The 12,842-nt window shown below is 45.1% G+C and overlaps 1 protein-coding gene across 1 annotated transcript in view; it reads right to left on the reverse strand.

The window, feature by feature from the left end:
- Nucleotides 1–2,688: 2,688 nt before the first annotated feature.
- LOC107298266 (2-acylglycerol O-acyltransferase 2-A-like) overlaps nucleotides 2,689–12,842 on the reverse strand; it is a 25,705-nt gene continuing 15,551 nt past the window's right edge. The window contains exons 3-6 of the mRNA XM_029286481.1: nucleotides 7,869–8,070; nucleotides 6,048–6,225; nucleotides 5,503–5,702; nucleotides 2,689–2,843 (exon numbers count right to left, since the gene is read on the reverse strand). Coding sequence (XP_029142314.1) covers nucleotides 2,689–2,843; nucleotides 5,503–5,702; nucleotides 6,048–6,225; nucleotides 7,869–8,070 — 735 coding nt within the window. The remainder of the gene's footprint in view (nucleotides 2,844–5,502; nucleotides 5,703–6,047; nucleotides 6,226–7,868; nucleotides 8,071–12,842) is intronic.

Here is a 12,842-nt window from a genome sequence, read left to right on the forward strand (position 1 = left end):
TCAGTGAGAAAGTGACTGTAGCTGAAATGGCTGAAACTTACCATGGGATCAAACACCATATTTCTTTCCTGGCTCAAGATTGCGGTATTAAGTTAATGAAGCAAATTTTTGATGATTCAGAAATTGTAAAAAAGATGTCTTGCGGAAGAACCAAATCATCAGCTATTGTCAATGAGGTTTTGTATCCTTTTTCTATTGAATTGGTTCTCAATGATCTTAAAACTGGAATTCCATTTTCTCTCTCCACTGACGCATCAAACAAGGGAAATCGCAAAATGTATCCCGTTGTTGCACAATATTTTACTTGTGAAGAAGGACTGTGTGTGAAAATTTTAGACTTTTATGAGGATTCTTTCGAAGATTCTACATCAATAAAAAATCAGCTGTGTCGAGTTCTTGGTGATAACGAATTGGAAATAAATAATGTTTCAGCTTACTCAGCAGATAATGCATCGGTCAATTATGGAGTGAACAAATCTGTTTACCAAAAATTATTGCTGGAAAATGACAATATTGTAGCTGCTCATTGCAATAATCACATTTTACACAACAGCGCAAAAAATGCATTAAAGCAGTTATCTTTTGATATCGAAAATGTAGTGCTGAAGGTTTTTGCCGAATTTTCGAATTCTGCGAAGAAACAAGAAGAGTTGAAATCATTTTTTGAGTTTTGCGAGTCAGAATTCCATGAAGTTTTGCGCCATGTTCCAACACGTTGGTTAAGTTTGTTTAAAGCGATCGAAAGACTTCTTTTAAACTGGATACCTCTAAAATCGTATTTTATTTCTCTTGGCTCTGATGAGTGCCATAAGGTTATCTGGAACCTTATTTCGGATCAGGAAAATGAACTCGCAAAGGACGATGAACCAACAATTTCAGAATTGTATTTATATTTCACGCACTTCTTCATGTCAATAATGCAAGACACCCTACTGAAGCTGGAAAGCAAGAAAATTCTTGCAGGTGATCTTCACATTATCATGTGTAAGCTGCGTGATTCTTTGCAAAAAAAATACGATGAGCAGTTTTTTGGAATGAAAGTTTTATTTGCCTTACGTAAAAAACATTTGCCTGAGAATGCCGTGCAAAAGTTCAAGAAAGAAGCCATCAACGTGTATCAAAGAGCCATTGTGTACCTAGAAAAGTGGTATAATTTCACCGATTCAGTATATGAGACGCTAAGTTGTTTCAATCTAATTGATTGCAATAATCCTCCAACTTTAGAAGAAATGACGAACATCTGGTTATTATCACCATGGCGAGAAGAACTTCCACCCAACACTCTCTTCGATGAAATTTCTGCCTTAGAAGAAGTTTATGTTCATCTGCAGGGCGATTCATCCCTTGAAAAGTGGANTAAACACAAAGAATTGATCAAAGCTGCGCAGTCAAATAAAAAATACACACGACAGCAAAGTAAAATGTAATTTAATATTTTACATATTATTATAATATATTTGATGTTTTGAATTTTAAGTAAAGTTTTGAAGTGATTATTTTAATACGTGTTAAAATGTTTGTAAGAAAATATATAATTTAATTGTAAATTTTTTTTTTACTTTTTTTACTACTTAACACCCCCCCCCCCCGCTTGTCCGCTATTTTTTGGAAGCAGACCTGGCAACCCTAACTGGATGCCGTATTCCAAGTGTAGCCTTACCAAGGCCTTGTAAAGTGGTATTAACCCTTCACGTGATCTTGATTCTGTCCCTCTGTTAATGCAGCCTAGGATTGTGTTGGCTTTTTCGGCGGCTGCAGCACACGGCTGGCTCCTATTTAAGCGATGGTCCACTAGGACCCCAAAATCCCTCTTTTAGGTAATCCTCAACTTACGACTGCAATAGAGCCCATAAATTCTGTTGCTAAGGCACTGAGGAATTCTGGGAGTTAAAGTCCACAAGTCATAAAAGGGCCATGTTTGAAGACCCCTGTTTTAAACGAGCGAGATAAAAATTAACAGGAACCAATAATTAAGATAGAAAAGGGGGGGAGCAAAGAACGAAAGAGGTTACAAAGCCAAAAATGCAGAACTAAACACAAATCTACCAAAATAAAAAAATCCAACTTTTTTTCCACAACACATAAGTATCAGCTTCCATGAACCTCTTAATCTAAATTTACAACATAGCTTTCAATTTTGTTTTCTATTCTATCTAATCATCGAATGCATATTTCGTAATTTCATTTTTTTTCCTGTTTCATGCAGAAAGTCCAAAACGGGATTCCAATCAGCATTAAAATGAATCTTTTTCCTAATTCAGGGGTGGGTCAACTATAGCCCCTTTACGACCTGTGGACTTCAACTCCCAGAATTCCTGAGGCAGAATTTCCTGGCTGGCTCAGGAATTCTGGGAGTTGAAGTCCACAGGTCGTAAAGGGGCCACATTGCTCACTCTGATAAAACCAAAGCTGCCAATTTTTGCCATCTCTGCCAGTTCCATTGCTTCCACCATCCTTTCTTCCATTGTGGGTCATGTCAAATCTTTTCACTGTTAGGCCCACAAAAGTCTCACAATTGTTATCCTAAATAAAAACAAATCTGCGTCAGGTTTTATTTTTTCCAACAGTTTGTCCATTGGCCCCAAAAGGAATATATCTTTGGTTTCCATGGAAGAGTTGCTTGTTCCTGGCGGCTTCGATGTTTTCAGATCTTTGTCGCCGGTGCCAAAGTTTATGGTTTTTCGTGTCTCATACGAAAGAGAGATGCGTGTCTTCTGGCACGTTGTACTTCAATTTATGCTCCTCAAACAGCTTGCAGAGCTCCTCCAGGTATCTCTTATGGAGCTCATCAACTTCATCCTGGCTTGGATTGTGCTTCTTCACCAGCTGAATGGGTTTTCCCACTGGAGGGATCCAACAGGAGAAATAATAGTTTAATTAATTTAATTTAATTATTTAATTTAATTTAATTTAATTTAATTTAATTTAATTTAATTTAATTTAATTTAATTTAATTTAATTTAATTTAATTATTTAATAATTTAATTTAATTATTTAATTTTTCTATTTTATTCTATTCTTATTATTCTATTCTATTATTCTATTCTATTCTATTATTATAGAATAGGAACGGTTGCTGGAATTGGGTGTGTCTACTTTAATGAAGAGAAGGACGAGGGGGGACATGATAGCAGTGATCCAATATCTCAGGGGCTGCCATAAAGAAGAGGCAGTCAAGCTATTCTCCAAAGCGCCTGAAGGCAGGACAAAAAGCAAAGGATGGAAACTAACCAAAGAGAGAAGCAACCTGGAACTGAGGAGAAACTTCCTGACAGTGAGAACAATTAACCAGTGGAACAATCTGCCTCCAGAAGCGGTGGATGCTCCAACACTGGACGTTTTTAAGAAGAGACTGGACAGCCATTTGTCCAAAATGGTGTCGGGCAGTGATGGCGAACCTTTTAGAGACCGAGTGCCCAAAAACTGGCCCCGTCCCTGCTCCACTCCCTGCCCCGCCCCCCACCCCACCTGCCTGCAGGGCCACTCACCACCTCCAGGGCCCGCCGCACGTCGCCCAGGCAGCCCAGCAACACCATTGCAGCCATGCCCTCTGCCCGTGCCCCATAGCATCAACTGTGCGTGATGGGGTGTGAGGACAGAGTCTTGTCTACACTGCCTGGCTGCCATGTCCTTGGCTGCGCTGCTCTGTGTGGGCCACACTCGGGGGTGACTCTCCTCCAGGGGGGCTGCTGGTGAGGAGGGGGTCACGGGAGGAGGCAAGGCTGGGGCAACAGCACATGTGCCCACAGAGAGGGCTCCGAATGCCACCTCATAGGTTCGCCACCACTGATGTAGGGTTTCCTGCCTGAGCAGGGAGTTGGACTCGATGACCTCCAAGGTCTCTTCCAACATTATTATTATTATTATTATTATTATTATTATTATTATTATTATTATTATTATTATTATTATTATTATTATTATTATTATTATTCCATTCCATTCCATTCTATTCTTTATTTCACTTTATTTTATTTTATTATTCTATTCTATTCTATTCTACTGTATATTTTATTTTATTTGACTTGACTTATTTTATTTTATTTTATTTTATTACTTCATTTTATTATTTTATTTTATTTAAACTTGCGTGCCATCCATTTCACCAAAGGCGACTATAGGCAATTTACAGACCTTGTTTAAAATGCACTACAGGTAGTCCTTGACTTACAGCACTTCGTTTAGTGACCATTCAAAGTTAACAACGGCACTGAAAAAAGTGACTTATGACCAATTTTCACACTTACGACCGTTGCAGCCTCCCCACGGTCACCTGGTCCAACTTCAGAGGCTTGGCAACTGGCATGTACTTACGACGGTTGCAACGTCCCGGGATCACACGTGATCCCCTTTTGAGACCTTCTGACACGCAAAGTCAAGGGGGAGGCCAGATCCACTTAACAACCGTGTGATTTAACTTAACAATTGCAGGGATCCACTTAAAGAGTGTGGTAAGAAATGTTGTAAAATGGGGCAACGCTCACTGAACAAATGTCCCAGCCACAGAAATGTCAGGCCCAATTGTCATAAGTCGAGGGCTTTCTTTTTTTCTTCTTTTTTCTATTTTTTTATTAACTTTCCAATTTTACATTTGAATATTTAAAAAGCCACATGGTGACTGGGTTAATCAATAGTTCAAAAACAAAATCTTAGTGCAAATATCAGGTTACAACATCAGATATTTCTTCTCTTTTTCCCTTAACATTTACTGTCTCGTATTCAAGTTAGTACATTTCTCATTATATCAACTCAATAAAAACATCATTATTACATTTATCCAAAAATTTAGCTTATGCATTTCTTAATTACATTCAATCGTCGTAAACCAGACATGTCAAACACAAGGTCCGCTGGCCGGATGCGGCCCGTGAAGTGGTTTCATGTGGCCCGTGAAGCCATCCTGGAAACAGTGAGGGAACGGCCCTCGCTGCCTTGGCCCTGGCCCAGGCCGGCCGGGAGCCAATGTACAATTTTATGATGGCCATCTTGGCACTTGCCCCAGTGGACCATGCCTTGGCGCTTGCCGCGGTCCCACCCCCTTCTCCCAGAGACCCTCAGATCTGTCCCACTCCTGCCCAGGCCCCCATGGGCACCCTTGACGTGAATGATGTAGAACTGGCCACGCCCACCCAGTAGGCCACACCCACTCCATCCATGCCCACCCAGTAGGCTGCACCCACTCTGGCAACACCCACCCGGCCCCCCCAGGGCAACTGCAATGCTGATACGGCCCTCAGTGAAATTGAGTTTGACACCCCTGTCGTAAACAATCCATATCCTGTTATTAATTTTTACTCAGTTTTTAATTTCTCCTCAATATTCCAATTTAACCTTTAATATCACCTTAGCATTTCCAGTTGTGTTTCCTCTCTCGCCTACCTGGGAAACCTAATAAGAGGAGACCTTGAACAATCCTCCAAGAAGGAAGAATGTGTCCAGCAGATCCTTCCTTGTTTTACCTGCCTCTCATATCTGGGTGCCACGGAAGAAATACGAACTTACCCACGATGAAGATTGGCTTCCGGTATGGAATAAACCCAAAGGTGTACTGGAAGATCCCCCTGGTGTAGAAGAGAGGCAGGGAGAGTCCCATGATCTTCTGCAAACGCTCTTGTGTCCACCTCAGCCAGGATCCTTTGGGGTTTTCGACCTGATCGTACAGTTCATTCTCTCCGAAAGAGAACACGGGGACGAGCGGCGTGCTAGGAACCGAGAGGAACCAGAAGGAGAGATGGAATCAAACAGGTTGAGATAACCGAGGAAGGCTGGGTGGCTGCAAATAACGGATTCGAGCACTCTTTCTCAAGCTTTGCACGTTGAAGGAAAACACGGTAATAATTCATGTGATCAGTGGTGGGATTCAAATAGGTGAACAACCGGTTCTCTATGTGGATACCACTTCTGGAAGTCCATTCTGGGCCTAGGCAACAAAAAATTAGCTACCGGTTCTGCCGAAGTGATGCGAACCGGCTGAATCCCACCACTGCGTGTGATGTACATTGTACAAGACGATCAGGACTCCCCCCCAAAAAGCTGTTCCTACTTACCTGTTCTCTATGGCCAGTCGAACGAAACCCTTGCGGTTCTCTAACACAAGGGTGTAAGCTCCGGGACGGGCTTCTAGGGCTTCCTTGGCCCCTCCCACAACTATGACTACAATATTCCCACCTTCCTTCTTCCTCAAGACATAGGAAACAGATTCCTTGTCCGAGGGAATAAAACCTGGGTGAAGCAAAGCAGGAAAAAGAAGAACATTAAAGCCCCGTACAACACACACACACACACACACACACACACACACACACACACACACACACTAAATAGCCTTAACAGAGAATAACAGAGCTGGAAGGGAACTTGGAGATCTTCTCATCCAGCTCCCTGCTCAAGCGGGAGACCCTACTATTTCAGACAAATGGCTGTCCAGTCTCTTCTTGAAAACCTCCAGTGTTGGAGCGCCCACAACTTCTGGAGGGAAGACACTCAATTTCCTCCTTCTTGTCCATCCAGATCACCAATACAGAGAGTCCTCATCTTACGACCACAACTGAGCCCCCAAATTTCCATTGCTAAGCCAGGCAGTTGTTAAGTGATTTGATGACCTTTTTGCCACATTTGTTAAGCGAATCACCCTTTTGTTGCCTTTTGGATTGTAGGTTCATCAATTGCAGTCTGGGTTGCATTTTGTAGCTTTGAAGTGGCATCTTTATTTTTCAGTCTGGAATTCATTAGCTCAGTAACCTCAAGGATTTTTTCAAGTATCAGTTTATAGTTAAGTTGTGGATAGTATTCCTCCATTTCTATGGTGTTTACAGATAATCCTTTAGTGGAGGCTATTTTTTGATAAAAATCAATGGTGTCCACCTCCACTATAGAGAGTTGTTTTCACCACCCAGCTGTTTCAAGTTTTTATCTTTTTTGATACTGTCAAGGCCAAATCTTAGTCTCACAAGTCTCCCAGTCAAAAAGAAATTCACTTGCTGTACCAAATGTTGCCACAAGATGTCCTCAGTGACATGTAAAGTCTTTCTCAAACTCAAGTTAGGCTTTTATCCGGTTTGAAAAAATAATCTTTTTTTCCAGCTTAGCAGATAAGTAAAGTAATAAGTCCCTGTACGAATAGGAACCTTTTGGGGCCCCAAATATACAAAAATTACAAGTCCAATTATTTAATCGTTTAGATTAGTTGTTCTTTTTTTTTCCATAGCTTTATGTTCCCAGAGTAGGCAGAAGCCGCCAAGTTAGAAAGGGGGAAAAATTTCCAAAGGCTTTTACAGGAAGGTAGTTGGGGTGCAAGAAAGGTAAGATAAGGTCTCACCCAATTACTCCACGTTGCTTTTGTTGTGGTTGGTAGTTCTTTTGTCTTTTGTCTGGTACGGCTTAGTGATCGGCCATGTTAATGGCCGATCTTTTCTTCGTCGATCCAAAGGAGCTGTCTTAGATCAAACGGAAGGGCTACCGCCCCTCCGCAATCTAGCGAAGGTCCTCCTCAGCGGTGGTCGCCCCTCCAGGGTGACTTTTGACCCTTTCCAGGGTCTTCCGACAAAGGGAAACCAGATAGCGGAGATAGCGCTCTCCTGGCACATCCGCTGATGCCACAATCCGGAACCAGATCTCATTGACAGTGAGAACAATCAACCAGTGGAACAACTTGCCTCCAGGAATTGTGGGTACTCCATCACTGGAGGTTTTTAAGAATGGACTGGACAGCCATTTGTCTGAGATGATATAGGGTCTCCTGCTTGAGCAGGAGGCTGGACTAGATGACCTCCAAGGTCCCTTCCAGCTCTATTCTGATTGATTGATTGATTTTGCTCCTCCAAAAGTTTCCCAATGAATCAGAAATCCCTTCCAAGTCGGCTTAGCTAAACTCATCACGTAATCCCGGAAAAAGGGGACTCGGAAACACATACTCATCGTCATCAGGTGAGGCTTCAGGCCTGGGAAGTGTTTGGAAAAGCTGGCGGCTTCGGTGCAGAAATTAATAAAGCCGCCAGCTGGCAAGATGCCGTGAGGATGAAAGCCGAAGATGTAGTCCTTGGATGGATCCAAATCTGCCGTCTTCACCAGCTGGAAGACCAAAGACATTTAGCATACTTGTCCATTTCTTATTTATTTTATCTACCGTATCTATCTACCGTATCTATCAATCTACCGTATGTATGTATCTATCTATCTATCTATCTATCTATCTATCTATCTATCTATCTATCTATCTATCTATCTATCTATCTATCTGTGTCTGTCTGTCTCTATATCTATCTATCTATCTATCTATCTATCTATCTATCTATCTATCTATCTATCTATCTATCTACCTACCTACCTACCTACCTACCTATCTACCTATATCTATATCTCTATATTTCTATCTATATTTCTATATCTATATCTATATCTATATCTATATCTATATCTATATCTATATCTATATCTATATCTATCTATCTATCTATCTATATAAATATATCTATATCTATATCTATATCTATCTATCTATCTATCTATCTATATAAATATATATATCTGTATATATATATATATTTAAAATTCTAAAAATTTTAAAAACTGGAGGTTGACTCCTGGGTGAATTCATATCTGGAGAATCATAAACTGTGAGACCACCAGGAGATAAAAACTATAACAAGTTTATTTACAATTAAAACACCTAGCTTTCGCCGGCCTCCTGCCGGCTTCATCAGGGTGGCTAACCATCAGTGGGTGGCTGTTTTTATGGGAGTGGTGCCTTTTGCACCCGACTCCTCGATCTCGTGACCAGGCCCAGATAGTCCTCCTGCTTTGCATTCTTAATTGTTCTTTTGCGAGTTGTTGCGTTCCTGGTTCTCTCTTTCCCACCTCCTCTCTTTCCCTGTCCTATTTGTTCATCGGGAGGGGGCGGCACCCCTTCATTTAGGACCTCATTTTGCTGTTCATTAACCTTTTTCCTTTCCCTGACCACTTGCAATCCCACCTTGCTTCCCTCCTCCTCCTTCCCCGTAGCGCTGTCTGGCTTCTCTCTCACCCGTGTTCCCAGAGAACACTGCACACACGGAGTAGGTGGTGTCTTTCTTCTCTTTTGGCTTTTGCCGTGCTGCAGTGGGAATCAACTCGTCCAAACAGCGTTCTTATACAGCTGGCTTTGTGGGCTACCGGATGGTTGCTAGCAAAATGTAATATCCTATCCATGTGCGTTGGCTTACGGTATACCTCCGTGCTCAGGGTTCTGTCTGGACGGTGGCGTACCAGCACGTCCAAGAATGCCAGCGCCCCCTGATTCTCCTCCTCCTCCGTGAATTGAATGTCCGGGTATACCGAATTGAGTATTCTCACAAAGTCAGCTTTCTGATCTCTTTTGATGACTGCGAATGTGTCATCCACGTAGTGGGCCCAGAATTTGGGCTGGTATTGGGCCATCGCTACGTGCTCTAACTGTTGCAGCACGGCCTTCGCTATAATGCTTGAAATGGGCGAACCCATGGGCGTGCCTTTGATCTGCTCAAACGTGTTCCCTTGGAAGGTGAAATAAGTTTTCAGACACACCTCAAGCAGCCTCATCAGGTCGTCAGTACGAAGGGAGTCCTGGTCCTGCCCCGGCCCTTTTTGGTTCAGCCGGCCCCTAAGCACCGCGACCGCCAGGTCTTGCGGGATAGAAGTGAAGAGCGAGACGACATCGAATGACACCATCAGCTCGTCTTCCTCTATCCTTAGGGATTTGATCCTATGCAAGAACTCCTCCGCCGATTTCACCGTGGTGGGGCTATCATTGACCACGTGGCTTAGCCTGTTACTCAGCCATTTGGCCAGGCCCGAGGTGGGGGTGTCTCTGAAGGTGACGATGGGGCGGAGGGGAACCCCTGCGTTATGAATCTTAGGGAGTCCATAAAACCTGGCAAGTGCCGAGTCGCCTGGTCGTACCCTCCTCAAAACACTCAATTCGGTATACCCGGACATTCAATTCACGGAGGAGGAGGAGAATCAGGGGGCACTGGCATTCTTGGACGTGCTGGTACGCCGCCGTCCAGACGGAACCCTGAGCACGGAGGTATACCGTAAGCCAACGCACATGGATAGGATATTACATTTTGCTAGCAACCATCCGGTAGCCCACAAAGCCAGCTGTATAAGAACGCTGTTTGGACGAGTTGATTCCCACTGCAGCACGGCAAAAGCCAAAAGAGAAGAAAGACACCACCTACTCCGTGTGTGCAGGTGCAATGGGTACCCCACAGGATTTATCAAACGCCACAGTGTGCCCCCCATACCCCGAGATCAGCCAGGGGTAGAGGAGTTGTCACCACAAATGACCCGGGTCACTCTCCCGTATATCAGCAACGTCTCGGAGGCAACAGCCAGGCTGCTGGCACCTCATAAGGTGAAAGTGGCCCATAGACCCAACCAAACGTTGCGCTCCAAAGTGATGCGGCCCAAGGACCCACTCCCCAGCACAGAGAAGTCGGCAGTTGTGTATAAGATCAATTGTAAAGACTGTCCCGGCAACTATGTGGGGGAGACCTCTAAGAGAGTGAAGACCAGGGTCCATGAACACAGGCTGGCCGTAAAAAGGGGTGAGCAGCGCTCCCAGGTGTGGATGCATATGGCAGAGTCTGGGCATCGCTTTGATTTTGACAATGTGCGTGTCCTGGCCAGCGATAACACAAAAGGGGGCCGGCTACTCAAGGAGGCCTGGCTCTCGAATAGTGATTCCATCAACCGGCACATTGACTTGTGCCCGGCGCATCTAACCTTGAAGGCGTGGAGCGCCGGTGACCCCCTGTCCCGACGCGGATGGCAGAAGGCCGGGCGGCATACCCCCGCAGAGGTGGTTACAGAGAGGGCAGACCCCCCGGGGCAGAAATGCACTATGGATAACCGGGGGGGGGGGGGAAGACAACCAACGGGTAAAAAAACCCCATGCCCTGGGCACACCTATACATTCCCGGGAGGAAAGAGAGCCACAGCGGGATGGAGGAGGGGTGGCAGGTGATCCAGGAACCCCCCCCCAGGCCTCACGGAATGACTGGGAAAGACTGAGTCACACACGCGCACCCAAACGAAGAATGGCCAACGATCTAGAGACCCCACCCACCCAGGAAACGAGGAGGACGCAGACAGAGAAAAGATCAATGACTGGCGCTTTGGAGAGCTTGCCACACCCCCTGGGGAGTCGGAGGGAAAGAATATCCCCAAGAGGGGCTCGGAGCTGCCTTGCTGACGGCCCATGGGGCACCCAGGCGAAAGAGGAGGTACGGAGGCAAGAGGAGGCTGGGGGCGAGGAGAGGGGCCGGCTAGGAGCAACAGCACCCGGAGGTATCTGAGGAATGAGAGAGGGATCGGACCGGCTCGCCACCCGGGGACGGACCGCCCGCAACAACGGGAGCAACGGAGTGGCAGTTGGAGGCTTGAGGACGATACGGAGACGGAAAACATCAAAAGTGGGGGGAGGAGGAAAGTGGGATCTGGATTGACTGACAATGGTGGGAAGGATTGGTTTGCAGCGATGGGGGTGCTCAATCGGACTGGTGGCCACGGGGAGGATCGGGTGGATGAAAGTGAAAGGGAAATGAAGGAGTCGGTGGGCAATCCCATCGACTCAGGAATACAAGAAAGGCTGGTGGGAAGAGTGATGGGAGTGACGTGAGCGCCTGGGCTGGCACGGAGGTTGTGAGCACCGGAGACGGGGGGAGGAAAGAAGTGGAAGAGATACGAGGTAGTATCCATAGGAGGGAAGGGGGTGTGAATGTGGAAGAGGGGAGGAGGGAAGTTAGGCGGGGGCACAAGAGAGAGGAGAAACGGCCCCATGGAGTAAGGGACAACTGGCGTGCAAAGGAGGGGCGGAGAGGAGAGGAAGAGGATAGAGAGCACGTCGCGGTGGAGGATGGGGGGGATGGCGGGGCCAGCATGGGGATTACAGGCAACAGAGACGGGGGGAGGAAAGGAATGGAGGAGGTGCGGAACAGAAACGTGAGGGATGAGAGCCGGGTGGAGGTGGAAGAGAGGGGGATGGAAGTTAAGGAAGAGGTTAAGAGGGTGGCAAAGGGGCCCCATAGAATGAAGGGTATCAACCGAGCTGTAAGTGAGGAGGATGGACAAGAGGAGGGGGACAGGGAACAGGGGGCAGCAGAGCCGTCAGCGCAGCGAAGGAAGGAGGATGGGAAGGGGGAGGGATTGGAGGATACGGAGAGTTTGCAAGATCAAAAAAGGGGGGGAGAGAGCACGCTGGACCCAAGGCCACAGGTAGAGGTAGCTAGCAGCACCATACACGTAGGCAGGGGAGGAAAGAAAAGATTAGTCACCGGGGTGAAAGCTGCAATTAAGGTGCAGCCCAATCAGCTGGGACCGGTGACAAGGTCCAGGAGCCGGGCGCAGACGACGGGTGGCTTATAAAAGGGACTCTCCCATGGACTGGCATTTAACCCTGACGATGTCGGAAGGATTCCAACGAAAGCTTGGTGTGTATGTTTTGTGTTATTAAACTTTTGTAGTTTATTATACTCCTGGTGCTCACAGCTTATTTATTGGAAGATATATATATATATATATATCTTCCAATAAATAAGCTGTGAGCACCAGGAGTATAATAAACTACAAAAGTTTAATAACACAAAACATATATATATATATGTTCAAAGTCAGTCAATAGACATGAGCACCAGGGAATAAATAATTTAATAATAATAATTTAAAGATAAAAGTTCTTAAGAATATTAAAAACTTTAAAATACATAGAAATCAATAAAAGTGCCTAGCTTTCGTCGGCATCCGCTGACATCTTCAGGGCTTAGAATGCTGGTCAATGGGAAAGTCCCTTTATAGGTTTAATTAGGGCGTGTGCACAACTCTTC

The sequence above is a fragment of the Protobothrops mucrosquamatus genome, unplaced genomic scaffold, assembly GCF_001527695.2.
Source record: "Protobothrops mucrosquamatus isolate PMUCROS unplaced genomic scaffold, P.Mucros_1.0 scaffold3824, whole genome shotgun sequence".
Classification (NCBI taxonomy): domain Eukaryota; kingdom Metazoa; phylum Chordata; class Lepidosauria; order Squamata; family Viperidae; genus Protobothrops; species Protobothrops mucrosquamatus.